The 26,922-nt window shown below is 46.9% G+C and overlaps 1 protein-coding gene across 8 annotated transcripts in view; it reads right to left on the reverse strand.

The window, feature by feature from the left end:
- DLG3 (discs large MAGUK scaffold protein 3) overlaps window positions 1-26,922 on the reverse strand; it is a 1,213,683-nt gene that overhangs the window by 456,581 nt on the left and 730,180 nt on the right. For all 8 annotated transcript variants that reach the window (XM_069209533.1, XM_069209549.1, XM_069209524.1 and 5 more), the window contains one exon: window positions 597-721. In XM_069209533.1, the coding sequence (XP_069065634.1) occupies window positions 597-721 (125 nt within the window). The remainder of the gene's footprint in view (window positions 1-596; window positions 722-26,922) is intronic.

Here is a 26,922-nt window from a genome sequence, read left to right on the forward strand (position 1 = left end):
CTGTGGCAAGGAGCATTCTGTTGCAGGGAGTGGGCCGTGGCTGGGTATGTTCCATTGTTGGAATCGTTTGATGGCTGGGAGTGATCAATCACTGGACATGTTCAATGGCTGGAAGTGTTCCACAGCTGTGAGTATCCCATAGCTGTGAATGTTTGCTGTGAGTATTCCATGGCCGAAAGTATTCAATTGCTGGGAGTATTCAATGGCTGGTTTGTTCCATGGCTGCAAGTGTCCCATACCATCAAGTATTCAATGGCTGGAAATATTCACTAGCTGGGAGGGTTCTGTGGCTGTGAGTGTTCAAGGCCTGAGTTTGTTTGGTGGCTGGAATTCTTGCATGGCTGGAAGTGTTCAGTGGCGGAGAATGTTCAGTGGCGGGGACAGTTTTGTGGCAGGAAGAATCCTGTGACTTGGAGTGTTCAGTGGCTGTAAGTGCTCTATGACTGGCTCTGTCCCTTGGATTGAAGTGTTGAATGAAAGCATTCAGTGGCAGGGAGTGTTTCAATGGCTGGGAGAGTTCTGTGGTTGGGAGTGTTCAACAACTGAGTTTATTTGGCTGCTGGAAGCCTTGCATGGCTGTTGTTCTATTGACTTACCCCAGGCGCCCATCCATGGCAGCGGCTCCACCCGGTATGATTTTGGTGATGAAGATCCCAGGGTCATCTGGTATGTGGGGGTTATCGATTCCACCAGCGATGCTGAAGCCGAGCCCCGAATTACCCTGTAGCGTGAGGGAGAAACAGAAGCATCAGAGCTTTGGTATTACACTCTCAGCAACAGGTACCACAATTGGCCCCTCTGCCTAGGCCAGTGAGCAATAAACTTCAAGAAAGAACAGCTCATCCTCTGCAATCACTTACATAATAGAAACACTTTACAGTTTGAGTTAAAACCCATTAAAAGAAATGAATGGGAATCTCTTGATTAAACCTTGAACTTGGATACTGCACCAATTTATAGACCCTAGTTTGCATCATGAGCCGGCAGTTGTAGTCCCAACACAGGTTTTATCTACGCCTGGGCGGAACTCGCAGAGTTTCACTGCGTAATTCCGCAGTTACATAAAAACTCAATGTGATTCAGCAGATTTCCATGAGCAGGTGGAATTTGGGCAAGTTGCGCTGATTGTGCTGATTTTTAGCACCGGGAGCTTGCTCCGAGCTGTATTATTAGTACGAATGGCACCATGCGTTGTGCCAGAGGGCGCTGTTTCTTTCTGCCGCTCGAGTAGACTTTCTACTTAAGTAGCAGCTTTCTCATTGTGAACAGTCGCAAGCTGCCACGACCACCCGCGTTTGGAAATCTCACCGGGAGGCGTTCTAGAATCCCAAAATCATGCTAGGGGATGCAAATTCTCATTTGTGCTTGTCAACTCAGCATTGGCGAGCCACGCACGAGAAAAGCTCTGCCACACGGTGGCTGGCGGAGTTTTGCTGGATATCTGTGCTCCAAGCAAAACATGGAGTGGGCAAAATTGACCACCAGTGGAGCAGAATTTATCACCCACTCCTAGTTTTATCCTACGTCACATGCCTACGAGAGCTCATTGTGAGGGTTTCTAGTGGCTGAAAGATTAATCAACTTTGGGTGGCTCTGGTGGAAAGGTTGAGGCCCTCGGTTGGCTTGATGGGTTTCTACTGGAAGTCTGAGAATTAAAAATTGATCTACCAAAATTTTGACTAATGCAATATTGTGAAGGTAACTATCTATAGGTAAGTATAGATTTATTATTCTTAACGCCATGTTCCTGTAAATTAATGACGAATATAACTCTATATATCTATGTAAACTTATCCTCACAATATTGTGGTAGTCAATATTTTGGTCCTCAATATTCTGACACACAACCATCTGAGTGAGGGACATGCGGCTTGGAGAAAAACTTTCAAAACATTCCACCCCACAGGCCCTTTTGAAGTGCCATACGGACAATGGCAGGTGCATCGAGCGCTTTAGAGTGCCAGTAACTCAGAAAGATCATACACCGTAATTGCAAAAGGAGCAACCACAGTTATCGAACTCTACAACCCTACAACCACTGTGCCTGTCAGTGAACATGGCCTACACACTGTGAACAATATCAAAACCACACAAACACTACAGGTGATCCGGCCTCACAGACCAGTCCAGACTCTGGCCTGGTGGGATGCCCAAACAGACTCTCGCCTGGTGGGATGTTCAAACTGACTCTGGCCTGGTGGGATGCTCAAACAGACTCTGGCCTGGTAGAATGCTCAAACAGACTCTCGCCTGGTGGGATGCTCAAACAGGCTCTAGCCTCTTAGGATACTCAAACAGACTGTTCTCTGGTTGGATGCTTAAACAGACTCTGGCCTGGTAGGATGCTCAAACAGACTCTTATTTGGTGGGATGCTCAAACAGACTCTGGTCTGGTGGGATGCTCAAACAGACTGTTGTCTGGTGGGATGCTCAAACAGACTCCAGCCTGGTAGGATGCTCAAACAGACTCTGGTCTGGTGGGATGCTCAAACAGACTCCAGCCTGGTGGAATGCTCAAACAGACTCCAGCCTGGTGGAATGCTCAAACAGACTGTTGTCTGGTGGGATGCTCAAACAGACTCCAGCCTGGTAGGATGCTCAAACAGACTCTGGTCTGGTGGGATGCTTAAACAGACTGCTGTCTGGTGGGATGCTCAAACAGACTGGTGGAATGCTCAAACAGACTCCAGTCTGGTGGAATGCCCAAACAGACTTTGGTCTGGTGGGATGCTCAAACAGACTCCAGGCTGGTAGGATGCTCAAACAGACTCTGGTCTGGTGGGATGCTCAAACAGACTATTGTCTGGTGGGATGCTCAAACAGACTCTGTTCTGGTGGGATGCTCAAACAGACTATGGCCTGGTGGGATGCTCAAACAGACTATGGCCTGGTGGGATGCTCAAACAGACTCTGGCCTGGTGGGATGCTCAAACAGACTCCGGCCTAGTGGGATGCTCAAACAGACTGTTGTCTGGTGGGATGCTCAAACAGACTCCAGCCTGGTGGAATGCTCAAACAGACTCCAGCCTGGTGGAATGCTCAAACAGACTCTGTTCTGGGGGGATGCTCAAACAGACTGTTGTCTGGTTGAATGCTCAAACAGACTCCAGCCTGGTAGGATGCTCAAACAGACTGTTGTCTGGTGGGATGTTCAAACAGACTCTGGCCTGGTGGGATGCACATCACCAAGGCACCAGAAAAGGACTCCAGGTTTGAAAGCAGCCCCCCTCTTCCCAGGCTCACCTCCTCTCCTCCCTGCAGCCTGGGCATTCCCTATTATAGAAGCAGGCTGCAGGGAGGTGGAGGGCCACATGGTTCTCACTCCGCCGGTAGCTCCAGCCTTAGGTGCAGCCAGGCCATCTTAGATGCAGGGGAGCAGCTGGGGAGATGACCCTTCACCCTGTGACATCACACATGAGATAAGTCTAGTTATTGATGGGGTGGATTTCGACTCTTGTCAACCAGGATGTGGTTTTCTGGTTGTACAATCAGCAGTGCAGAGTTCAGATTATATTCCCATTATTTGGATAAAACAAAATCACCCAAGGTGGTATATGGCCTCCTATCACAGAGATAAAAAGCACAGCACTAATAAAAGCAAAATGCCACAGTAATGCCACCACACTGCAGGAATCCAACCAAGGGTTCATTGTGCCTTCACATCTGGGCCCTAAATCTTAAACTCTCTCACACCAAATAGAATACAGCTCACGTCCGGCTCACATGGAGACTTCCGGTCATACAAGCATCAGCCAGTCAAGACATCGAGGGAGTGATAGCACGGATTTCAATAAACCAGAATGTCAGTGTAGTGGAAGTGCCGTCACTTCTCCATAACCTGACAGGAAGTGGTGTCACGTGCACTTTGATCCCGATGACATCAAAAGAAACTATAATGACATCACAGGAAGTGACATCAGAGAAGTCAAATCAACAGAGCAGGATTAATAAAATCACAAAACCACTGTCACAGTGGATACGTCTATTTTTGATACTTCCTACATAGTAACCATCCTACTGCCCTGATATGCCAGCACCACATACATGACCTGACGAGCCACGGTCATGATGTAGCCAGGTAGAGCCCATGTCGTGTAAGACTACAGTCTAAAATCCTCGAGCAGCCTCAAGTGCCCAGGTGAAGGCCCAATGCCAGTCATACTCATCATGTGCCAAAACGCAACCACTCATTGGGGGAGGGGCACAGTCTCATATCGTCATTTACACCTGTGCACAGCCATGTGTAGCTGTGCATGTGCTGGTACAGCCCTAACTGCACCGGCACATTCTTCGCCGCGTAGCAACGCTCTTACAAGCAGGGCACGAGTCGAGGGTACACGCGGGTGGATGGTGTCTACCCACTCTTTTCACAGGGTGGACGGAGTCTACCCTCCTAAGAGTTTGGGCCCCAGAGAAATATGCTAAACTTGTCCCAGTGTAATTTTCAGACACATTCAGCGGCTCGTGAATTCTGTCTGCTTTCGTTCCGAGCAGCAACGTGCAGACGGCGAGGGGGTTTATCGAATTCCATCATGGCCCATAACAAAGGCTGAAGTTAAGGGGCCATCAGGTCTCCTTTTGTTGGAGTATCCTGGCTGGGAGTCTCACACCTAAATGCAATGGAGGGGAAAGAAAGGCACACAGCTTACCATTTTCACATTCTTTTGACTTTGTTCAGTCTCTGCATGTAAGGCATATTCATGCACTGTAAACATGTCAGATGTGTTGGTCTATATCAGTATTTACACAAACAACAATTTAAATACCACTATTTTGTTTTTAACTTTTTCAGTGCTCTAGCGCTACTCATCCCAATGCAGGGTGTCAGGGCGATTTGCATCACACATACATAGCATACACTGACAACAAATCATATGCGTATCAATTAAAATACAGGATGTGTTACATACAACAGTCATAGCTCACTGTGCTATATTTGAAGGATTACAATTTATGAACTGCAAGTAACAAAAGGATCTTTGGGTTAAAAGCAGTTACCTACTTACCCACTTACATAAAATAAAAATGTGTTATCTGCTTGTTACGTAATGCACTTTTCAGGAAATATATTAACCCTGCATGCTACTTTGATTCAAACCTGTGACTAGAAAAACACAGATCTCCCCAGCAAGTGCATTAACCTCCAGAGTTATCTTACCATCATTATTATTCCCTGAGATTTAGTTGGCACACGAAGATCTCTGTAGCAGGCACCTTAACCCCATGAGATATTTTAAAATGCAGACTTTGCAACCAATTTAGTAGAACCGACTTACTGACACATTTCTCCTTGTTGCCAATTTGTTTTTGGCAGAATTTTAAAAAAGAAAATGTAAAAGCTGAGGCCCAGATTTTGTGTCGGGCTTGTGTCACTTTTTTGACCATGCAAAATCTCAATTTAATCTTGAAAGACATGCAAAACATAAGGGTGAGGTCTTAAGATCTGATGTCACTTCTTGTGATGTCATTTCCTATGAGGTCATGAGTTGTGATGCCACTTGCTGTGATTCCGTGTGCGATGTCCCGCGCCGTGATGTCATGTGCCGTGATGTACCTGCATACCGCCTAACTTGGTTTGTCCCGTGTGGCGTCTTCGTGTGGGATTCTGCGCATGTGCATGTCATGTCAGGGGAGAGGATGTTGCGTAACGGCCTTAGCTGCCGACTTTGGAGCCGGGGAACCGGGTTCGAGTTGCGGCGTCGACTCAACATCCTGTGATTCTTAGCAAATCACTTAACCTCTCTGTGGCTACCAAAAATGAATGTGTCCTTGTGTAACTTAACCGGTGCCCATGTCAAGTGCCCCAACACTGAGTCGAGTCTGCACCGCACACACCTGCAAAGAAAGATTCTATCCAGCGGGATAGCATCCTCTGTCTGGCACCTGAGGGTTCTGAGAATATTGGTGTTTGAAAAGTGGACTGCTGGATGGGGTGACATCTACCCCCTGAGAATAAACCTCATCTTTTAGCGTATCTACGGCCTGAGCCTGTACTTCTCTACATCCAAGCACTTCTGGTTTTGTAGGACCTGAGCCCTGCTTACAAGCCCTCGGACAGAGAGCCCAAGAGAGCCCATTGATTTGTATTTTGCAGCAGCAGCTCCGACAGGACCCCACTGAGGATGCATGCAGATCCAGGCTGGTCACTTCAAGAATTCCAGGGACCAGAGCCCACGGGCAGACTATCAGCATCGAACCCAGTCTCCATCCCTCATCCCTGCCTCCGAGCTCGACTACGCATCCTGGGGGGAAATCAGCGAATAGAAAATAACCAATCAGGAAGAGGCCCGTGGGCACCATCTGCTACATCCATCCTCTTCTCAAAGACTCCTTGGAGCGGAGGAGAGCGATGCTGCCAGGAGGTGCAGGGTGCAAGGAAGGACTCATCTGCGCAAGGAAGGACTCATCAGGAACTCACCTACGCAAGGAAGGACTCATCTGTGCAAGGAAGGACTCATCTGGGCAAGGAAGGACCCATCTGCGCAAGGAACTCATCTACGCAAGGAAGAACTCATCTGTGCAAGGAAGGCCTCATCTGTGCAAGGAAGGCCTCATCAGGAACTCACCTACGCAAGGAAGGACTCATCTGTGCAAGGAAGGACTCATCTGTGCAAGGAAGGACTCATCTGTGCAAGGAAGGACTCATCTGGGCAAGGAAGGACCCATCTGCGCAAGGAACTCATCTACGCAAGGAAGGACTCATCTGTACAAGGAAGGACTCATCTGTGCAAGGAAGGACTCATCTAGGCAAGGAAGGACTCATCTGCGCAAAGGAGGATTCATCTTCGCAAGGAAGGTCTCATCTGTGCAAGGAAGGTCTCATCTGTGCAAGGAAGAACTCATCTGTGCAAGGAACTTATTTACGCAAGGAAGGACTCATCTGTGCAATGAAAAAGTCATCTGCACAAGGAAGGACTTGTGTGTGCAAAGAAGGACTCATCTGTGCAAGGAAGGACTCATCTGTGCATGGAAGGACTTATCTGTGCAAGGAAGGACCCATCTGCACAAGGAACTCATCTACACAAGGAAGGGCTCATCTGTACAAAGAAGGACTTATCTGTGCAAGGAAGGACTCATCTAGGCAAGGAAGGACTCATCTGCGCAAAGGAGGATTCATCTTCGCAAGGAAGGTCTCATCTGTGCAAGGAAGAACTCATCTGTGCAAGGAACTTATTTACGCAAGGAAGGACTCATCTGTGCAATGAAGAAGTCATCTGCACAAGGAAGGACTCGTGTGTGCAAAGAAGGACCCATCTGCGCAAGGAACTCATCTACGCAAGGAAGGACTCATCTGTGCAAGGAAGGACTCATCTAGGCAAGGAAGGCCTCATCTGCGCAAAGAAGGACACATCTGCGCAAGGAAGGACTCATCTGTGCATGGAAGGACTAATCTGCGCAAGGAAGGACCCATCTGTGCAAGGAACCAATCTACGCAAGGAAGGACTCATCTAGGCAAGGAAGGCCTCATCTGCGCAAAGAAGGATTCATCTGCGCAAGAAAGGTCTCATCTGTGCAAGGAAGAACTCATCTGTGCAAGGAACTCATTTACGCAAGGAAGGACTCATCTGTGCAATGAAGAAGTCATCTGCACAAGGAAGGACTGCTGTGTGCAATGAAGGACTCATCTGTGCAATGAAGACCTCATCTATCTATGCAAAGAAGAACTCATCTGCAGAATGAAGGACTCCTGTGTGCAATGAAGGACTCATCTGTGCAAGGAAGGTGTCATCGGTGCAAGGATGGCCTCATCTTTGCAAGGAAGGACTCATCTGCCCTTCAGTCTGAGTCTCAAGTTATGATAGGCCATCCGTGAGTGTCTCCCGCCTGCAACCACTGAAGCCAACCAGGAACTCTGCAAACGCCTTGGGAAGGGAAGGGGCGAGCAGCCCTGTAGACATGACCAGGCCTGCTGCCTGCTGCCTGCGCCTGTGGGAGGGAATAAAGGAGTATCAAAAAAGAAGTGTTGGTGGGGCCCACCAGCACACACCGGCTCAAATTAATTACTGGAAGCCTATGGTCTGTCCTTCGCAGCTCCAGCCTGCGAAGTGAAACTTTACTGCCACAGCCCCTGAGTTAGTTTCAAGTCACAGACCGGACACGTGCATGTAAAACGCTAATGAATTATCAGGAATCGTGCAATTAATTACAAAATGAAAGCACGTGCCAGCAGAGATCGACACATATTTTACAGACAATGTTGTACCTTAGCAGACTTTAAACATTGCCGTGCTTTAGTCCTTCACCCCTATGAATTATTTCAATAAAGTAACCTCACACTGCCAGATGAATAAAGGTGCAGTAAGGCGCTTCCTGGGACTCGGAAGTGGCTTCTAGGTGCCCTGAGTATTTGTAAGAGCTTCAACCCGCACGCCAGGCGGGCCCAGCCCCAAGTAGCATTGTTTCTACAGCACAAGGCTCCACCCCTCCCGAGGCTTCTCTCAGGGGTCCATGGGTGGCAAGGGGTAAACAGGGGTCGCAGCTGCGACGGGTGCTGACCACTACGTGATGTCCATGGTGGCTACAAGCCCTGGCCCCCAGCACCCCTGGCTGCTCCCCTTGTTTGGCTTGGTTCTCTAAGCCGATGACACCCAGCTGATTATCAGGCCGGATGTGGGTAACTCAAGGCATCCGTGACACCCCCTGCAGGATTGACAGACGACATTTGAACCTGGGCACAACTGGGCTTCATCCTAGACACATCGTCTCTTCGTGGAACAAGGCCTGGCTGCCTGGTCCCGGGGGCTCCACACATCCCTGTTAACTCCGCCTACAACCTAGGCGGCCATTCCCGACTCACAGTGCCGGCTTTAGTGCTGATGGCACCAGTGAGGCGACCTCTCTCAGCACCCCCAATTACCCTCTTTTCCACGGATTCACTCACTGCCGCCCCCAATAGTGCCCCTCATCTCTCCACAGCCCCTCTCACAGGTATTTCATTTGTTTCATAGCGCTACTCATACCAGTGTAGGGTGTCAGAGCACTTTACATGGCACACACATGATACACAGACAGTAAATCATACCTGTGTAGGGTGTCAGAGCACTTTACATGGCACACACACAGTGCTTTAAATGGGCCGGTACTCTCCGGTACTGAGTACCGGCACTTTTTTATTTTGAGAGGGAGAGTACCGGCATCTCTCAAGAAAAACGCAATACTTTTAATTGGAGAGTACCGGCACTTCTCAGAAACAAGCAGGTACTCTGGTACAGAGTACCTGCACTTCTATTTTTCCATTTAAAGCACTGCACACACATGATACACAGACAGTAAATCACACCTGTGTAGATCAGTGTCTAGCAAATGTTACTGAAGACAATGCAGGTTTCAGGGTGCAGTGTTATATCGTCACACTGGTAGACAGTCTCTAAGTGCACAAACTCTGGGTTCAAAATGTAACACAGTATGGAGTTGCCTTTACTAACAAAAGAATCTCTGTGACAAAACCCGCTATATCTATATAAATACTACTCTTTCCTACTTTATTGTGAGTCAAAACTGCGACTAGACACAACTCCGATCTCTCTCCAGCAGGCACATTCATCACAAATGTTCTCTTGACATTTTCATTGTTGCTTGACAATTACTGGACACACAAGTAACTCTGTGGCAAGTGCTTTTAATCCTATGAGACATTTCAAAGCACAGCGCCCCCTGAGCTCGGCACCGGTCTCACCACCCTATTGTTACTCAGCACTCTCCTAAAGAACATACCCACAAACCTACCACCACCTGCTTCTTCTGCTCAGAAGTTTTTGTAAAGTAAAGCAGTAGTCCAGTCGACTAACTGTCTCCACTACTGGAATGGCCTTTCCTCCCGGAGAATCTATTCCACCTTCTTTAATTTATTTGGAATTCTGTGGCTCGCTTGATGCTCAGGCTCAACAGGTGAATCCGGAGCTGGAAATGGAAAAACGGACTTTGGAATCCCATTACTACGGTGTGAGGGGAGGCAGCAGAGAGGAGGAGGGGGGGTTCTGAGGGACATTGTGGAAAGAAGTCTGACATAAGAAGCTGGCAACAACGACACATGTCACAGTGTGGTCTAGCTTACATGATTTGTCTCACAGAAGCTGTGTGTATAATATCTTACACGCCAAGGCGTCGGCTGCAGAGATACTTACAGACCCCTCAAGTTCCAGGCTAAAATAGCAGTTGTATATCTCTGGCGGAGAGGTCTGTGTCCAGTCTAGTCACAGGTTTTACTCCTCATAAAACAGCACAGAGGGTTTATGTGCTGCGAAGCACTGAGGTAAAACATGCAGGGCACGGATTTGTACTTTATGACGATAAGTCAGTGGGTTACTGCTTCTGATGTAGAGGTCCTGGTGTTACACGCAGGCCACACGTTACAATCTTTGTACTGTAGCTCAGAAAGCTATGGATCAGCCTCAAGGTGCTGCATACAAGCTGCAAACCATACATTTAGAACCTTACTTGGAGATGTACATGTGTCAGTCAGTCCATGGTCAGCAGTTTCTACCACTGCAGGTTGAGGACATTTCAGCTGGGTTACAGAGTTTATTCCTTGCAGTACTTCAATAGAACCACGAGGTGGCGACGTTACCACGCCCATGATTGTGTTAGTTTTACTTCAGTATTCGGCCATCCATTCCCACGGAGTGACATTCAATCACAAATCTTTTTAGGAAACTAGTACCACTCACAGATTGAGGCTCGTCGGAGAAGGGTAAATGCAGGGTAAGCAGAGCACGTAGAGCTAGTGGTTGAATTACACCGTGTGAACCCAGAAGACCTGGGACCAATCCCGGCTTTCCCACATGACCAAATTGTGTGATCCTAGGCAATTGTTTTATTTCACTTTTCTTCATTATCACATACAAGAGGACCTCGAAAGACGTGACTTCAGGATGTGCGCCCTACAATACCTTCTCCTGTGTTGGATTTAATAAACGATGTTGTTCATGTTTAATAGAAACCCAGGCCACTCAGAGTGCACATAACAACTGACTTGTTTCTTAGTTCACGTCTGGCACTTTTGACAGGGTAGGGGGAACCATGAATGTTTCTAAATTCAGAGGTCCACCATCTTGGGGGGTTGGCGGTCTAGTTGACCGGTTCCCAGCTTTAATAAAACTGGTCCCAGCGTCCGCGCAGCGGATGCGCGCAGTGGGCACGCCGTCAGCGTGCCGAAGGCGCGCCAAAGGCAAGCCCGTCTGCGCCCATCCACGCCAGGACGGGGCTAGGAGCCACCCCCCGCATCAATTAAGTATGGTAAGTCCAGATACCTTTACCTATTTGTCAGGTGCGCTAAAGGATCTTAGGAAAAGAGTAGGAGAGGGCTGCTACATTTGTCCCAGCGATGCGAGGGAGTCATGGTCCTGCCCTAAATGTGATTGGACTCTGGAAAAGCCTATGGGTCCTGACTCAGATCAGGCAGAACCCTCCAAATATAATGTGAGGATTCAGCTAATAAATTGCTGCTCTCTGCCAGCACACAAACTAGACATAAATCTCTTTCTGAGCGAGGGAGCACCAGATGCCATCTTTTTGACAGAAACGTGGCTCCATGAGGGTTCAGGGCCGGATTTAGCTCTTGCAGTAAACAAAGGGTATGTGATAGCAAGATCCGACAGAGACAAAGGGAAAGGAGGGGGAATAGCTATTATTTTTAGACAAGATTTTCTTTTTAACTATAGTCCCCTTGACCTCGCAGGGTGTGAGGGAATGATTTTTTCCATTACCTTCAATCCTACGTTTACATTTACAGGAGTACTACTCTACTGCCTCCCGGGGACTTATGATGAATTCCTGAACCTATTACCAGAGCGGATGGCCAGTCTCATTTGCAATAGGCCGAATTTTACTTTATTAGGAGATTTTAATATCCAAGTTGATAATTTAGAACTGATGGCAACTAAGCGGTTAGTGAATGATCTGGAAGCGCTGGGATTACACCAATTGATCAGAGGCCCCACACAGGAGAAAGGGCATACTTTAGACCTGGTGTTTAGTAATCTTTCATCGTTGGTCGCACTACCCCCTACCCCTGTCGCATGGTCTGATCATTTTTTAATCACCTTAAAGGCTAATATAACTAATAGGTTTGGACACCACCACCACTCCAACAGTAAGATTAGGAAGTGGAATAAACTAAAGACAACAGAATGGGTCAATTCAATGAATAGAAATAAAAAATATTTTATGAGGGACCGGCAGATAGACCCTACCTCTTTTAATGAGTGGATCTCTGATAGTCTGGACAGAGTGCTGCCCTATACACCCCTCTCTGGGCAAAAGAAGGGAGGAAAGGCTCCCTGGTTCAATAACCACTTAATGACATTAAAGAGGAACTGTAGGAAGATTGAAAGGAAATGGAGGAAATCACTAAAGGAGGAGGACCGAGAAGAGTACAGAGGTTCAATTAGGTTGTACCAGAAGGAGATAAGATTAGCCCAAGCGACCTTTTATGGAGATAAAATTGAAAAGGCGGCAGTATCTCCTATATAAATTTTTGGTGTGCTCAAGGAGCTATTGTATATTCCTGCATGCCCGGAAGCAATGGAAGCTTCAGAAGAACATAGTAACAATTTTGCCTCCTTCTTCTTAAAGAAGATTGAGGACATCTATGAAAACTTCTCAGGGGAAGTAGGGGGAGTCGCAGGGCATGCGATGGAGAAGAAGGAAGGTGACAATGTTTTATAGAGTTTTCTTCCCATCTCTGAGGAAGGAGCTTCGGGGCTCCTCAGTAAATTAAAATCAGGCTCTCCACTTGATCCCGCCCCTCCCCATATTATTATGCAGGGAAGAGTAGCGCTAAATCCGGTAATAACCGAGCTGTTAAACAGCTCGCTACAAAGTGGGATGGTGCCGGACTCCTGGAAACATGCAATGGTCAAGCCCCTTCTAAAGAATCCTAATCTAACTGAAGCGGTCTTTAAAAACTACAGGCCTATCTCGCTCCTTCCCATGATGGCAAAACTTATTGATAAGCACGTAAATATACAACTATCGTGCTTTCTGGAAGAACATAAGATTTTGCATATAACTCAAATGGGCTTTAAACCAGGCCACAGCACTGAATCTGCCATGATTGCGGTTATGGAAGAAGCGAGAAAACGAATGGATCAAGGTCAGGTAACTGTAATAATAATGCTAGATTTGAGCGCGGCATTTGATACGGTCAATCATGACCTACTCATTCAAAGAATGGGAAATAGTGGGATTAAAGGAAGGGCGCTTAAATGGTTAAGCTCGTTCTTACAAAATAGAACCTTTCAAGTCCTGGATCGTTCTTTTTTCTCAGCCCAGTTGAAACTTTTATGCAGAGTTCCGCAGGGCTCATCTCTGAGTCCCACTCTGTTCAACATTTACATGTCCCCCCTAGCAGAAGTCATAGAACCCTTTGGGGTATCCCTGGTGTCACATGCGGACGACACACAGCTGGTGGTTTCTTCTCCCCCAATAAGGAGGCGGACAACTCGGCCTTGCCTGACTGTCTCCAAGCGATTGCTGCCTGGATGACAGAAAGCAGGCTGCAACTCAACGAAGAAAAGACAGAAATTATGTTTTTAGGAAAAATGGCCAACCCTGCTAAAAATATAGGACCAGTAATACATTTAAATTACTTACTCCCCCCCCCAAAGCTCAGATTAAAGCCTTGGGAGTTTGGTTGGATCCCAAACTCACCATGGAACATCAAGCCAAGAGAACGTCAGCCACCTGTTTTGGGATTCTTAAGCTACTAAGGAAGATTATTGGTCTGCTTCCGCCATTGGCCAAAAAGATTGGCCGTACAAGCCCTGATTTTATCCAGATTAGATTATGGAAACAGCCTCTTTTTGGGATCTCCAGGTTATGTGGTTAACAAACTACAGGTGGTACAAAATGCTGCAGCACGTCTGCTCTTTAATCTGCCCAGGACCACATCAGCTAAAAAAGCTCTGATTGAACTGCACTGGCTTCCAGTGGCAAAAAGGATAAAGTTTAAGGCTCTTTGCTTCTTCCACAGAGCTCTATATAAAAAGGATCCTCATTATCTAAAATCATTAATTTAACTATATACACCCACAAGAGTTTTGAGATCGGCCTCTAAAGCCCTGGTAGTGGTACCCAAAGTAAAGAGAACATCATGGGGAGGAAGATCCCTGAAGTACCAGGGAGCCAGACTTTGGAACTCCCTACCCACGAATATTCGCATGATGAATCAGGAGACAGAATTTAGGAAGGCCATTAAAACCTGGCTATTCTAAATTCTTCTAAGTTCCCCCTCTCCAGGGAAGTTTGAGATTCCTCCAGTATGTTCTAAACTTTTCAACTGATCAGCGCTACGAGGCCTCCGGGTAGTTGGCGCTATATAAGTCTCAGTAACATAACATAACTTAACATATTTGAAACCTATCACTTTTAAATTAATACTTCTCAATGCACTGATACAGTCTGATGCACTAAACTGAAACGGTTCTACCTGTTAATGAAATACACTTTCCGAATTTTAAGAGACTTTGGGCCTGATTTATATCTGACGGATATCCCGTCCGCTGTATCATGATCCCCATAGGAAATAACAGGATTGTAATATGGCAGACAGGATAATCCTCACCTTTGTGAAGGAGTTACCCCCTCCACCCAGATGGAACTCAGGGCCTTTATCATATTTTGAGATGTTTGATGCTTGAGGTCTTTAAAAATGAAGGTGTTACTAAAGCTCAGCGGTGCAGGACACCCTGGTTACTTCCTTTAACCTCAATTAACCTTTAAATAAATGCTCGGCCATTTGTTCAAGATATTTTTACTATCACTGCAGAGTCAAGTAAACCAGTGCTGGTGTTCACCAGGGAGCTGCACCTAAAGGCCAGGAGGGCCACATATTGCCCCAGGGCTGTGCTTTGAGCATCACTGGTTTAACTATTAAATGCAAAGGAACTTGTTCTCCACTGCTTAGGGGTGACCCAGAGATAGCTTTACTGTTTCTATGCCACAAAAAGTACATGCACATTTAAAGGGGCTTTGAGTCAGCATGAGTGCACTTTTCCTGATTACATCTGAAAGAAATGCACCTCTGTGCCAGGGCTGGCGGGACAAGACTTTGTGAATGCTCTTTTCATTCTTATTTTGTTTAGACATTCTTTTGTTTATAAACTAAGCCATCAGGGTAGGGTAATCCAAAGACAACAAGAATCATATTTGCCCTTCAAGTGCATTAAAACTAAAATAAAAACTTCTATATCTGTTTGAATTACACCTGCCTGCTTAAAAACACAAGACCCATATTGTTCTACTAAATTATATGCAAAGGCAATGGCTATTTCTTTAAACATTTAATTGTTTATTGTACGGTTATGGATGTTAAAATATCATCTGGAGTTTTTTTTGTGGCATTTACTTACAATAAAAACATAACAATTGCAAAGGTTGTCAAGGCCAGGCCTAATGGCTTTACCAATGTTTATTACCATTTGGTGAGGTAATACATAATCCTAATATGTCTAGATGACAAACAGCAGTAAGAAGCAGGTGAAAGTCATTTGTATGGTCTGGCTGGACAGCACAGCTGTCGCCAGACAATTATGTGAGCATCACTGCAGAGGGGCTTTGGCTCCGCCCAGATGTTGAGTCAGGAGTACATGTTTTGATTGGGCAGACGTTTTCTGCCTCTACAAAAAAGTGTTTGCCCTCCAGCAGCTGTGAATATTTTATTTATCCAGCTGCCTAAGCTTGAACTTTCAGGGCAACATACATGCCACTGTGATGCTATTAAAGTATTTTAGATAACTAGATAATTTATGTTGTTTTTCTCTTGCAACAGCACAGATAGGAATTAGACAGTCATTAACCTATATGGATTTTAGGTCTGGCTTGACAGTGCAACTGTCACCTGATCTTCCAACCTACACCAATATTATTCTACAGATCTTTGCTTCCACGCACATATACATACTAATTCCCACACTATGTACTTGTAATGTTTCATATTATCATACATTTCTTAGAAGCTAGACCTATGTTATGTTAGAGTGCCAGGCTTTCCAATCAACTTAACTACACAATGGCCACAAGATGGCGATATTGCTCTATCCATGTTCTTATTCATAGCTCTATCTTGCCAGACAGCACAAGTCTCTGTTCATGAAAATACCTATTGCCAGGACTTACTATTGGTTGCCTTTATTGTCACACTCCTATGCAAGTTTTTTGTTTACTTTTGTGTATTTTCCTTCCTCTTTTTGTGTTTGTCCCTCCCCTAGAGCATAGCCTCATTATCTGTAGCCTACTGCTTAATTGTCAGGCATTTCTTTATGATTAAACACCCCATGAGAGTGCATGTGTTTTCCAGCTGTCTCCCTGGTTTACTTCTCTTTCCCGCTCTGGCTGTGTAGCACTCTCTCTTAAATGAGTGCTTCTTCCTCACAACCCTCTGTGTTGCGCTCACTGTCATGAGTTTCTCCCACTCGTGTTGCTTTCTCATCTGTATGCGTACCCTCTCCCATCTCCACAGTACTCCCGCGCCTGTGTGCTACTCCCACCCGTGCTGCTTTCTCACCTGTATGCGTACCCTCTCCCAGCTCCACATTACTCCTGCGCCTGTGTGCTGCTCCCACCTGTGCTGCTTTCTCACCTGAATGCGTACCGTCTCCCAGCTCCACATTATTCCCGCGCCTGTCTGCTGCTCCCACCTGTGCTGCTTTCTCACCTGAATGCGTACCCTCTCCCAGCTCCACAGTACTCCCACGCCTGTGTGCTGCCCCACCCATGCTGCTTTCTCACCTGAATGCGTACCCTCTCTCAGCTCCACAGTACTCCCCGTGCCTGTGTGCTGCCCCCACCCGTGCTGCTTTCTCACCTGTATGCGTACCCTCTCCCAGTTCCACATTACTCCCGCGCCTGTGTGCTGCTCCCACCTGTGCTGCTTTCTCACCTGAATGCGTACCCTCTCTCAGCTCCACAATATTCTCTTGCCTGTGTGCTTCTCTTCACCCATCCGCTCTCTGTGCGTTGGTTCCCCCAACACTTTCATAATACCCTTTTTTATTTACAGATCCCATTTAGATAAGTAAAAAAAAAACATAGAAAAAAGAGCCAGCGCAAACTCTATGTAGGTGACACAACTGCATCGGAGGATATTTTTTCCCTCTCTTTAGCCAAGCTGCACAGCATCTCTAAAAACCATTGGAAATGCCAACATGTCCCAAAGGCGAGACCTATTGGCTTTAAAATCATGTTGTCATTTACACATCTAAACCTCTTGACAATTGCTAGGAGGAGGTGTGATGTGTCTGTTGTGTCACAAATTCATAATGCACTGTTGGCTACTTTAAACGTTGACCATTTATGTTTTTTCGACTCAGTGCTCTAATATTCTCCAGTTTGACAAGGACACATTCACATTTGTGTGTGTGAGTGTGTTTACTCACTTATTTTACATGTCATATACATAATGCCAACCATGTTCCTTTCTTCCCATGTCAGAGAGCGACAGGGCTCACGTCATTGGTTAAACTCTCTCTGTTGGCATGTAGCTTGGCCAGCAACTCATCAGTGAAACCCAAGCATGGCTGGCGCGGCCTTTCATGCTTCTGAAGATTAGTACATTGAGTCTGATTAGTGGTATGGTACATTCTATACAACACTTAAAAGTCTGCAGTTTTTAACGTACATAAACAAGTATTCATGGAATCGGTCTCAGGGGTATGTCCAGCAGGTGGTGGTGGGTAATTAAGTAATTTGGGCACAGGTCGCTCCATCCTCGTACTGTGGTACAAGTGAACAGCAGGAGCTCGGCCTTCCTGAATGTTCTGGTGCAGCGCAGGGGCTACAAGGGGCGGGGCGCACGCAAGGGTGGTGGGGGCTGGGGAGGAATTTTAATAATAAAAAAAATAACAAAAAACCTATTTCCTCCTTCCTCTTAGCAGGCACAGGCTTCCAGCTTCCCAGGGGCAGACTGTGTGCTTGTGCCTGCTCTCTCCAGCCCGGCAGAGAGCACAGTGCGCATGTGTGTTTGGCCGGCCCAAAACCAGCGCTATGAGGGGAGTGCACAGTGCTTGTCACCCCCATGGCTCCGCCCCTTTCACAACGAAAGGATAATAAGGATAAGTTACTTACCTGTAAATCCTAGTTCTCTTCCAGGGGTATCCTCATCAGAGTCATAAACATTGAATATTCCCGCCCTTGTGCGGGGACCCCGGAGCATATATAAAATATATACACATTATACATGTGTAACAAACAGTCATGCAGGCTATCATGTTAAAAACAGGCTAAAATGCTTTATTTCTATGAAGTTTTTTTTTTTTTTTTTTTTTAAATACTACAATAGAGCATAAATAAGTACCCAAGCTCCTAAAACTAGGCTTGGGGAAGTAAGCAGTAGCAAACTCTAGTGAAAAAATAGAGAAAACTGCATCGAAAAACAATGAAGCATTCTTAGCCAATAGGCTGCATGTAGGTTAACACAGGAGAACCATAAAAACTTTGGCACTGTGCCTTTAAGACCCTGAGCACCTCCAGTATCCCACCATGCCTCAGGGGTGAAGGAAAGGTGACAGTTGGTTCACAGTTAGGTCAGTTCTTTTTACGGTGACAATTTGTATAATTGAATCAAAATACTGTCTGTCCTGCACTTCCAGTAGACGTGTGTCCGGGGAGGAGGGTGGGTTGTTTATGACTTTGATGAGGATACCCCTGGAAGAGAACTAGGATTTACAGGTAAGTAACTTATCCTTCTCTTCCAGGGGATCCTCATCAATAGTCATAAACATTGAATAGATTAGCAAGCCCATCCCTAAACCCAGCGGACTGTCCGATAGAAGTGCAGGAATAGACATGTCTTACGCAAATAAATTCCTTAGAGAGGCCTGCCCCACTTGGGCATCCGCTCTTGCATCTGAGTCTAAACAATAATGTCTTGTAAAAGTATGGACAGACTTCCATGTAGCAGCCTTACAAATCTCAGATATAGGAACATTGTTAAGGAGAGCAGCAGTAGCCGCTTTTCCCCTTGTGGAATGCACTCTAGGCCGCGCTAGCAATTGTCTATTAGCTAGCTGGTAAGTATTAACAATACAAGAGACTATCCATCTTGATATTGTTCGCTTAGATGCTGCTTCTCCTGTCCTTAAATGACCATAGTTCACAAACAAGCGGTTAGAGTGTCTCATCGATTTTGTCTTGTCCAGATAAAATTTCAGCACTCTTTTCAAGTCTAATGAGTGCAATGCTTTCTCAGCCGGAGTTTCCGGATTGGGAAAGAACGTCGGTAAAGTTATGGTCTGATTAATATGGAATTCTGACACCACCTTCGGAAGGAAAGATGGGTGAGTTCGTAGAACTACTCTATTGTCATGAAAAACCGTGTACGGTTCTTTTGCAGACAAGGCCTGGATCTCACTGACCCTCCTCGCTGAAGTAATGGCCACCAGAAAAGCCGTTTTCCACGTAAGGTGTTGTAAGGAGGCCTTATGGATAGGCTCGAAAGGAGGGCCCATAAGTTTTGCTAGGACTATGTTCAGTTCCCACGGAGGAGAAGGCCTCCGAATTGGCGGAAAAACTTTCTTCAAACCTTCTAAGAAATCCTTGACTACAGGTTTCGTAAAGAAGGATTCCTGAGAAGGTGACTTGCGATAGGCAGTAATAGCAGACAAATGTACCTTAATAGATGATACCTGCAGACCGGATTTCGCTAGGTGAAGCAAATAGGACAGTATGACGTCCTCCTGCGCCCGTATGGGATTATGGCCTTGCTGACAGCACCATATGTAGAATCTCTTCCACTTAAAAGCGTAGGAACGCCGCGTGGAAGGCCGTTTGGACTCTTTCAAGATGTTCATGCACTCCTGCGAGAGTCCTAGGTGCCCATACTGCAGGAATTCAGGAGCCATGCTGTTAAGCTCAGAGAGGGTAGGTTGGGATGCAGAATCCTGCCCTCCATTCTGCTCAGAAGATCCGGTCTGCACGGCAGCCTCCTGTGAGGTTTTTCCGACAGGTTGAGGAGATCCGTGTACCAGAATTGTCGAGGCCATTGTGGCGCTATAAGAATCATTCTGGTCCTGGATCCGTAAAGTTTGCTGATCACTGCCGGAATGAGGGGAATCAGAGGAAAAGCGTAAAGAAATGTCCCTGACCAGTCGATCAACAGGGCATTCCCTCGAGATCCTGGACGGTAGAACCTGGATGCGAAGTCTGGGCATTTCCTGTTTACATCGTCTGCGAAGAGGTCCAGTTGAGGCCGACCCCATTGCGCGAAGATGTATTCTGCGACTTCGTCGTGCAGGACCCAATCGTGAACGTCCTCCAGGTGTCTGCTTAGAAAGTCTGCTTCTACGTTCTGCTGACCTGGCAGGTGAACTGCTGTGATTGACATTCCTCTGGCCAGGAGCCAATGCCATGTCGCTTGGGACTCTCGTGAAAGGGGTAGGGATCTCGTTCCCCCTTGTTTGTTCAAGTAATACATCGTGGTTGTATTGTCCGTCTGTATCAATAGAGTTTTCCCCTGAATTAGCGGTGTGAAAGACTTGAGAGCCAGATGGACCGCTCTGAGTTCTAGCAGATTGATGTGGTACTGCTTCTCCTTGTCTGACCACAGACCCTGCGCTTGAAAAGGACCCAGATGAGCCCCCCATCCCTGAAGAGACGCATCCGTTACCAGAGTGTCGGATGGAAGTACCTGGTGAAACGGAGCGCCCACTGACAGGTGAGGTCTGTGCATCCACCATCTCAATGACTGCAGTGCTACCTCCGGTAGCCGCATTGTGTCTTCCCAGCGACCTGTTCTTTGGCTCCAATTGGCCTCCAATGCCTCTTGGAGGGGTCTCATGTGGAGTCTGGCATTTGGGACAATAAAGATGCACGATGCCATGGAGCCCAGTAGTGATGTCACCTGACGTGCCGTAGGTGCGCTGGCTCTCAACAGGTCCTGGCACTTCATGTTTATTGAGGACAGTCGTTCCTCCGAAGGATACACTTTTTGTAGTTCTGTGTTTATGATAGCTCCTAGGTAGTGAAGACTCTGCGTTGGAGTCAAGGTTGACTTCTGGTAATTGACCTGAAGACCTAGAGCTTCGCAAACTCCTAGTACAATGTCCCGATGGCTTCTCGCCTGCTCCGGAGAAGAAGCCTTTAGTAGCCAGTCGTCTAGGTATGGATATATGTATATCCTTTGTCTTCGTAGATGCGCCGCCACCACTGCCATACATTTCGAGAAAACTCTTGGAGCAGATTTCAGGCCAAAGGGTAGAACCCTGAACTGGTAATGCTGTAACGCTACTCGAAAGCGGAGGAATTTTCGATGCTTTGGAGCTATTGGGATGTGGAAATACGCATCCTGCAGGTCGATGGAGCACATCCAGTCTCCCTGATGCAGTTGAGGGAAAATTTGGTGAAGCGCTAGCATTCTGAACTTCTGCTTTCTTATGTATTTGTTCAGGAGTCTTAGATCCAGGATTGGCCTGAAAACGCCCTCTTGACCCTTCTTTGCTACTAGAAAGTAACGGGAGTAGACCCCCTTTCCTCTGTGGGCAGGTGGAACCCTTTCTATGGCATTCTTTCTTAGGAGGGCGAGAGCCTCCTTGCGTAGCAAGGTGAGATGAGCCGGATTGTGTTTGGTTGGTGGCAAGTGTGGTGGAGGCTGCTTGAAAAGGAGAGAATAGCCATGTTCGACAATATTGAGCACCCATTTGTCTCTTGTGATAGAGTGCCACTCGTGAAGATGAGCAATAATACTTCCCCCCACCGGAGTGGTGTACAGTGTCGAGGGAAGCGAGACTTCATTGCTTAGTGGGTGCTTTTGGAGTGGACTGTTGAGGTCTACTTGACCCTCGCTCCCTTGTGTTTCTTCGCTGAAACAGAGGGCGTCCCTGTCGTTGCTGAGACCTTTGCGACCAATGAGGGGTTTGAACCCTCTGTTGGAAAGGGCGTCTATCGTACGGTCTGTACCTCCGCCTGAAATCTTTCCTTCTTTCGAGGCCTACCGCCTTCATGGTATCCACCTCGGTCTTCATGCGGGCCATCTCTTCGTCTGCATGGGCACCGAATAGAGAATTCCCGGCAAATGGGAGATTCAGGATACGTTGTTGTGCCTCCTGTTTCAAGCCAGTGAGCCTCAGCCAGGAAGATCTCCTCGCACAGATACCATGTGCGTACCCATGAGCCGCCAAATCCGCCCCATCCGCTGCCGCGCTGATAACTTGGTTAGATACCAGGCATCCTTCCTGTAGAATCTCTTGGAAATCTTGCCTGTCTTCTCTGGGCAGTTTTTCTGTAAATCTACTGAGGGAATCCCACAGAGAACGATCGTACCTGCCCAGGAGCGCAGACGCACTAGAGACCTTCATTGCTGAAGCCGCTGTCCCGCACATCTTTCTTCCCAGAGAGTCTAAATGCCTGCTCTCTTTATCCGGGGGTACCGTGGATGAAGATGCCACCGAGTGGGTCTTCTGTTCTTTTCCTCTCCTGAAGCCCATGAAGTCGGATCTTCTCTCTGTCTTTCAGAGTCCTCCTAGACATGTTCTTACAGTACTTACAAGTGTCAGGGCAGTGACTCTGAGGCAGGCACACTATGCACAGAGAGTGGGGATCTGACTGGGCCTTCTTCTTCCCACAAGCAGGGCATTTGACAAAAAGAGAAGGCATTTTTCTGTCAGAAAAAACCTTCCTAGCTCAGACAAAGATGTTACTTGTCGAGTGAAAAGTGAAAAAACGCTTTTTTAAAGAATTTTTCTGAGGAAAACTCAGAAAAACTGAGAGCTCAATGCTCCAGGATCCTCTCAGAAGAAGCCGGAAAAAAGAACTGACCTAACTGTGAACCAACTGTCACCTTTCCTTCACCCCTGAGGCATGGTGGGATACTGGAGGTGCTCAGGGTCTTAAAGGCACAGTGCCAAAGTTTTTATGGTTCTCCTGTGTTAACCTACATGCAGCCTATTGGCTAAGAATGCTTCATTGTTTTTCAATGCAGTTTTCTCTATTTTTTCACTAGAGTTTGCTACTGCTTACTTCCCCAAGCCTAGTTTTAGGAGCTTGGGTACTTATTTATGCTCTATTGTAGTATTTAAAAAAAAAAAAAAAAAAAAAAACTTCATAGAAATAAAGCATTTTAGCCTGTTTTTAACATGATAGCCTGCATGACTGTTTGTTACACATGTATAATGTGTATATATTTTATATATGCTCCGGGGTCCCCGCACAAGGGCGGGAATATTCAATGTTTATGACTATTGATGAGGATCCCCTGGAAGAGAAACATAGTTTATTATCCTTTGGTTGTAAAAGGTTTGCAGCTTCTGCTGCTGGTGGGAGGCGACGCTCCTCAGTCATAGCGGAGGAGCCGCTGCTGGTGGTCCGCAAAGCCTCCTCAGGGGGTCCGTGACCACTTAGAAAATTAAATAATATTAACAGATTAATAAAGTGCATATAAAGTAGCTAAATATACAACTGAACATTTTAAAAGGTACTATAAACGGCAAGGAATTTGAAATTGGAGACTAAAAATTAAATTAGTCTCCTCAGATTGATTTGTGGGAGCCGTGCAGGTGCGTCAAACAGAATATAGTACAAAGAATGACTTCAATTGAATTTAGAAAAGCTCCAACCGTAATATTACAATTCAAATGTTTATATTTCGTATTTATATTTGTTTTCAAATTAAATACAATGTGTTATCATTTGTGCAGTGTTTGATGGAATGCATGTTTCTGTATTTTGTATGTATTGTTTTGCATTTCAAATCATGGACAATGTTTAGGCCGGGGTCTCCGGCTTCCAATAATGACTCAGTGGGGGGGTCTCCGGCTTCCAATAATGACTCAGTGGGGGGTCCCCGGCTTCCAATAATGACTCAGTGCGGGGTCCCTGGGTTCCAATGATGATAAAGTGGGGGGTCCTCGGCTTCCAGTAATGACTCAGTGGGTGGTCCCCGGCTTCCAGTAATGACTCAGTGGGGGTCCCCGGGTTCCAATGATGATAAAGTGGGGGGTCCACAGAAGTCAGAAGATTAAGAACCACTGTTCTGGGGATATGTGCGTGTCTTGGCCCTGCACAGCCTGGGGGTGCTGGTCTAGGGTTCACTGTTCTAGGGGTCTGGCACCATGTCTTTCCACTTTTATTTCATTTGATGGTAGGTCCAGGAGTTGCTTCACGGGTTCGAGGCCAATAGCTAGAGAAGTGTCATTATTTATTTATTTTTGCTGTTTTATTTAGCGCAAACTCGACCCGAAGGTATCGGAGCGCTTTAAAAGACCTGCGGTTCCATTACACAAGTTCACCTTCATCTTTTTTTTTTAAGGCACCGGGGGATTAAGTGGTTTGCCCAGATTCTCAGGATGTTGAGCGACGCCAAGTCCCTCACCTGGTTCCCCCTTCCAAGGTCAGCAGCTCTGGCCGTAACAGGTGTTAGCACCCCGGACCCTCTGACTAACTTCAGAAGCTATTGTGCAGTGTGCAGAGGGCCCTGAATATGATCCGATGCGCCATGAGGCCCGACACAACCATTTCAAGGCGCGGTCTCTGCTCTTGCCTCATGTGTAAGGGGTCAAGATGGCTGCCCGGGTTTGTTGATGAGGAGGGTATAGGCAGGGCCACTGCAATTATGCGGTTGTGCAGCCGTGGCGTTTTTTGCATAATTATAGATTTGCCGCATTTGACGCGATAATCTGCAGATTTTAACAAAAAAAATGTCTGCGACAAAAAAAGCAGGCCCAGGTAATGGTCTGAGATAAATGAATCTTTGCTAATCTCTGCTGTTCTTTGCCTGTCACATACCAGGGCTTGTAGCCAAGGTGGGCATAGGTGGGCAGGCGAGGAAACTGACACGATTTATTTTTTTGTCATTTACAAACTAGCATCTTGCCCTCTGTTTGAACAGCAGCGCCATTCACCAGCCTTTGAGCGGTGGAGGGTTCTCTCTCTCTCTTTCTAAAAAAAAATCTATGAACATCTGAAAAGCTAAAAGGCGGTCTCGGTATGTGCAGTGTCCTGGTTCCCAGCAGAAATTAATCAAACCATTGGCAAATAGGAAAGACAGCAATCAAATGGGTGTTCCTGCCAACTCTTGCTAACTTTCAACATATTTTCCATTGCCATGTTCATTTCCAAAGTTTCCTCAACAAAAGGTACACAACTGTATTACTATTTTGTAAGTAAGGATATTTTTCTGTATGAATGTATATATTTACTTCCTTATTTCGAGAAATTAAATGAATGATATGGACAGATATACAATGAACCAAAGTGCATAGAGAAGTGCAAAGGTTTAGTGACAGGAAAATTCATCTAAAATATCATCCTCTATGGGCGGCAGAAGCTGAGCCACATGTCAGATATGTGAACTAATGTCTCCCCCACCCATAACATTTCCCCAGATGTAGTTTAAAATCAATGTTTTTGTGATTGTTCCTACAAAAAATGCACTGCCTAGTCCAGTCATGTGCACGTCTGGCATGACTACTTGTGATTATCCCAGTCGGACTTAACCATGATGTGAACCAATTAAAAATTATTTGGGTATGGGGACCTAAGGGTGAGTAGCACTTTCTGGGACCTAAGGGTGAGCAGAAGGTTCTAGGACCTAAGGGTGAGCAGTAAGTATTGGGACCTAATGGTGAGCAGCAGGTTGTGGGGCCTAAGGGTGAGCAGCAGGTTCAAGGACCTAAAAGTGAGTAACAGGTTCTGGGACTTAAGGATGAGCAGCTGGTTTTAGGACCCAAGAGTGAGCAGCAGGTTCTAGGACCAAGGGGTGAGCAACAAGTTCTAGGATCTAAAGGTGAGCACCAGCTTCTAGGACCTAATAGTGGACAGCAGGTTCTGGGACCTAAGGGTGAGCAGCAGGTTCTAGGACCTAAGGATGAGCAGCAGGATCTGGGACCTAGGGGTGAGCAGCAGGTTCTAGGATCTAAGGGTGAGGAGCAGGGTGTGGGACCTATGGGTGAGCAGCAGGCTCTAGGACCTAAGGGTGAGTAGCAGGTTCTGGGACCCAAGGGTGAGCAGCAGGCACTGGGATATAAGGATGACCAGCACTTTCTGGGACCTAAAAGTGAGCAGCAGGTTCTGGGGCCTAAGGGTGAGCAGCGGAATCTGCAATCTAAGGGTGTGTACCAGGTTCTGGGACCTAAGCCTGAGCAGCAGGTGCTGGACCTAAGGGCGAGTAGCAGATTCTGGGACCTAGGGAAAAGCAGCAGGTTCTGGGACCTAAGGGCGAGCAGCAGGTTCTGGGACCTAAGGGCGAGCAGCATGGTCTGGGACCTAAGGATGAGCAGCAGGTTATCGGATGTAACGGTGAGCAGCAGGGTCTGGGACCTAAGGGTGAGCAGCAGGTTCTGGGTCCCATTGGCGAGCAGCAGGTTCGTGGACCTAAGGGTGAGCAGCAGTCACTGGGACCTAAGGGTGCACAGCAGTTTCTGGGCGCAACGGGTGAGTAGCAGGTTCTGGGAGATATGGGTGAGCAGCAGGCTCTGGGACCTAAGGATGAACAACAAGTTCCTGGACCTAAGAATGAGCAGCAGGTTCTAGGACCTAAAAGTGAGCAACAGGTTCAGGAGCTTAAGAGTGAGCAGCAGGTTCTAGGACCTAAGGGTGAGCGTCAGGGTCTGTGACCCAAGGGTAAGCAGCAGGTTCTAGGATCTTAGGGTGAGCACCAGCTTCTAGGACCTTAGGGTGGACAGCAGGTTCTGGGATCCAAAGGTGAGTAGCAGGTTCTGGAACCTAAGGGTGAGCATTAGGTTCTGGGAACTAAGGGTGAGCAGCAGGTTCCGGGGCCCTTGGGTGAGTAGCAGGTTCTAGCACCTAAGGGTGTGCAGCAGGTCCTGGGACCTAAAGGTGAGCAGCAGGTTATAGCAACTAAGGGTGAGCACCAGGTTCTAGGACCTAAGAGTGAGCAGCAGGTTCTGGGACCTAAGGGTGAGCAGCAGGCTTTGAGACTTAAGGGTGAGCAGCAAGTTCTAGGAGATAAGGTGAGCAGCAGGTTCTGGGACC

This window comes from Pleurodeles waltl, chromosome 2_1, assembly GCF_031143425.1.
Source record: "Pleurodeles waltl isolate 20211129_DDA chromosome 2_1, aPleWal1.hap1.20221129, whole genome shotgun sequence".
Lineage (NCBI taxonomy): Eukaryota > Metazoa > Chordata > Amphibia > Caudata > Salamandridae > Pleurodeles > Pleurodeles waltl.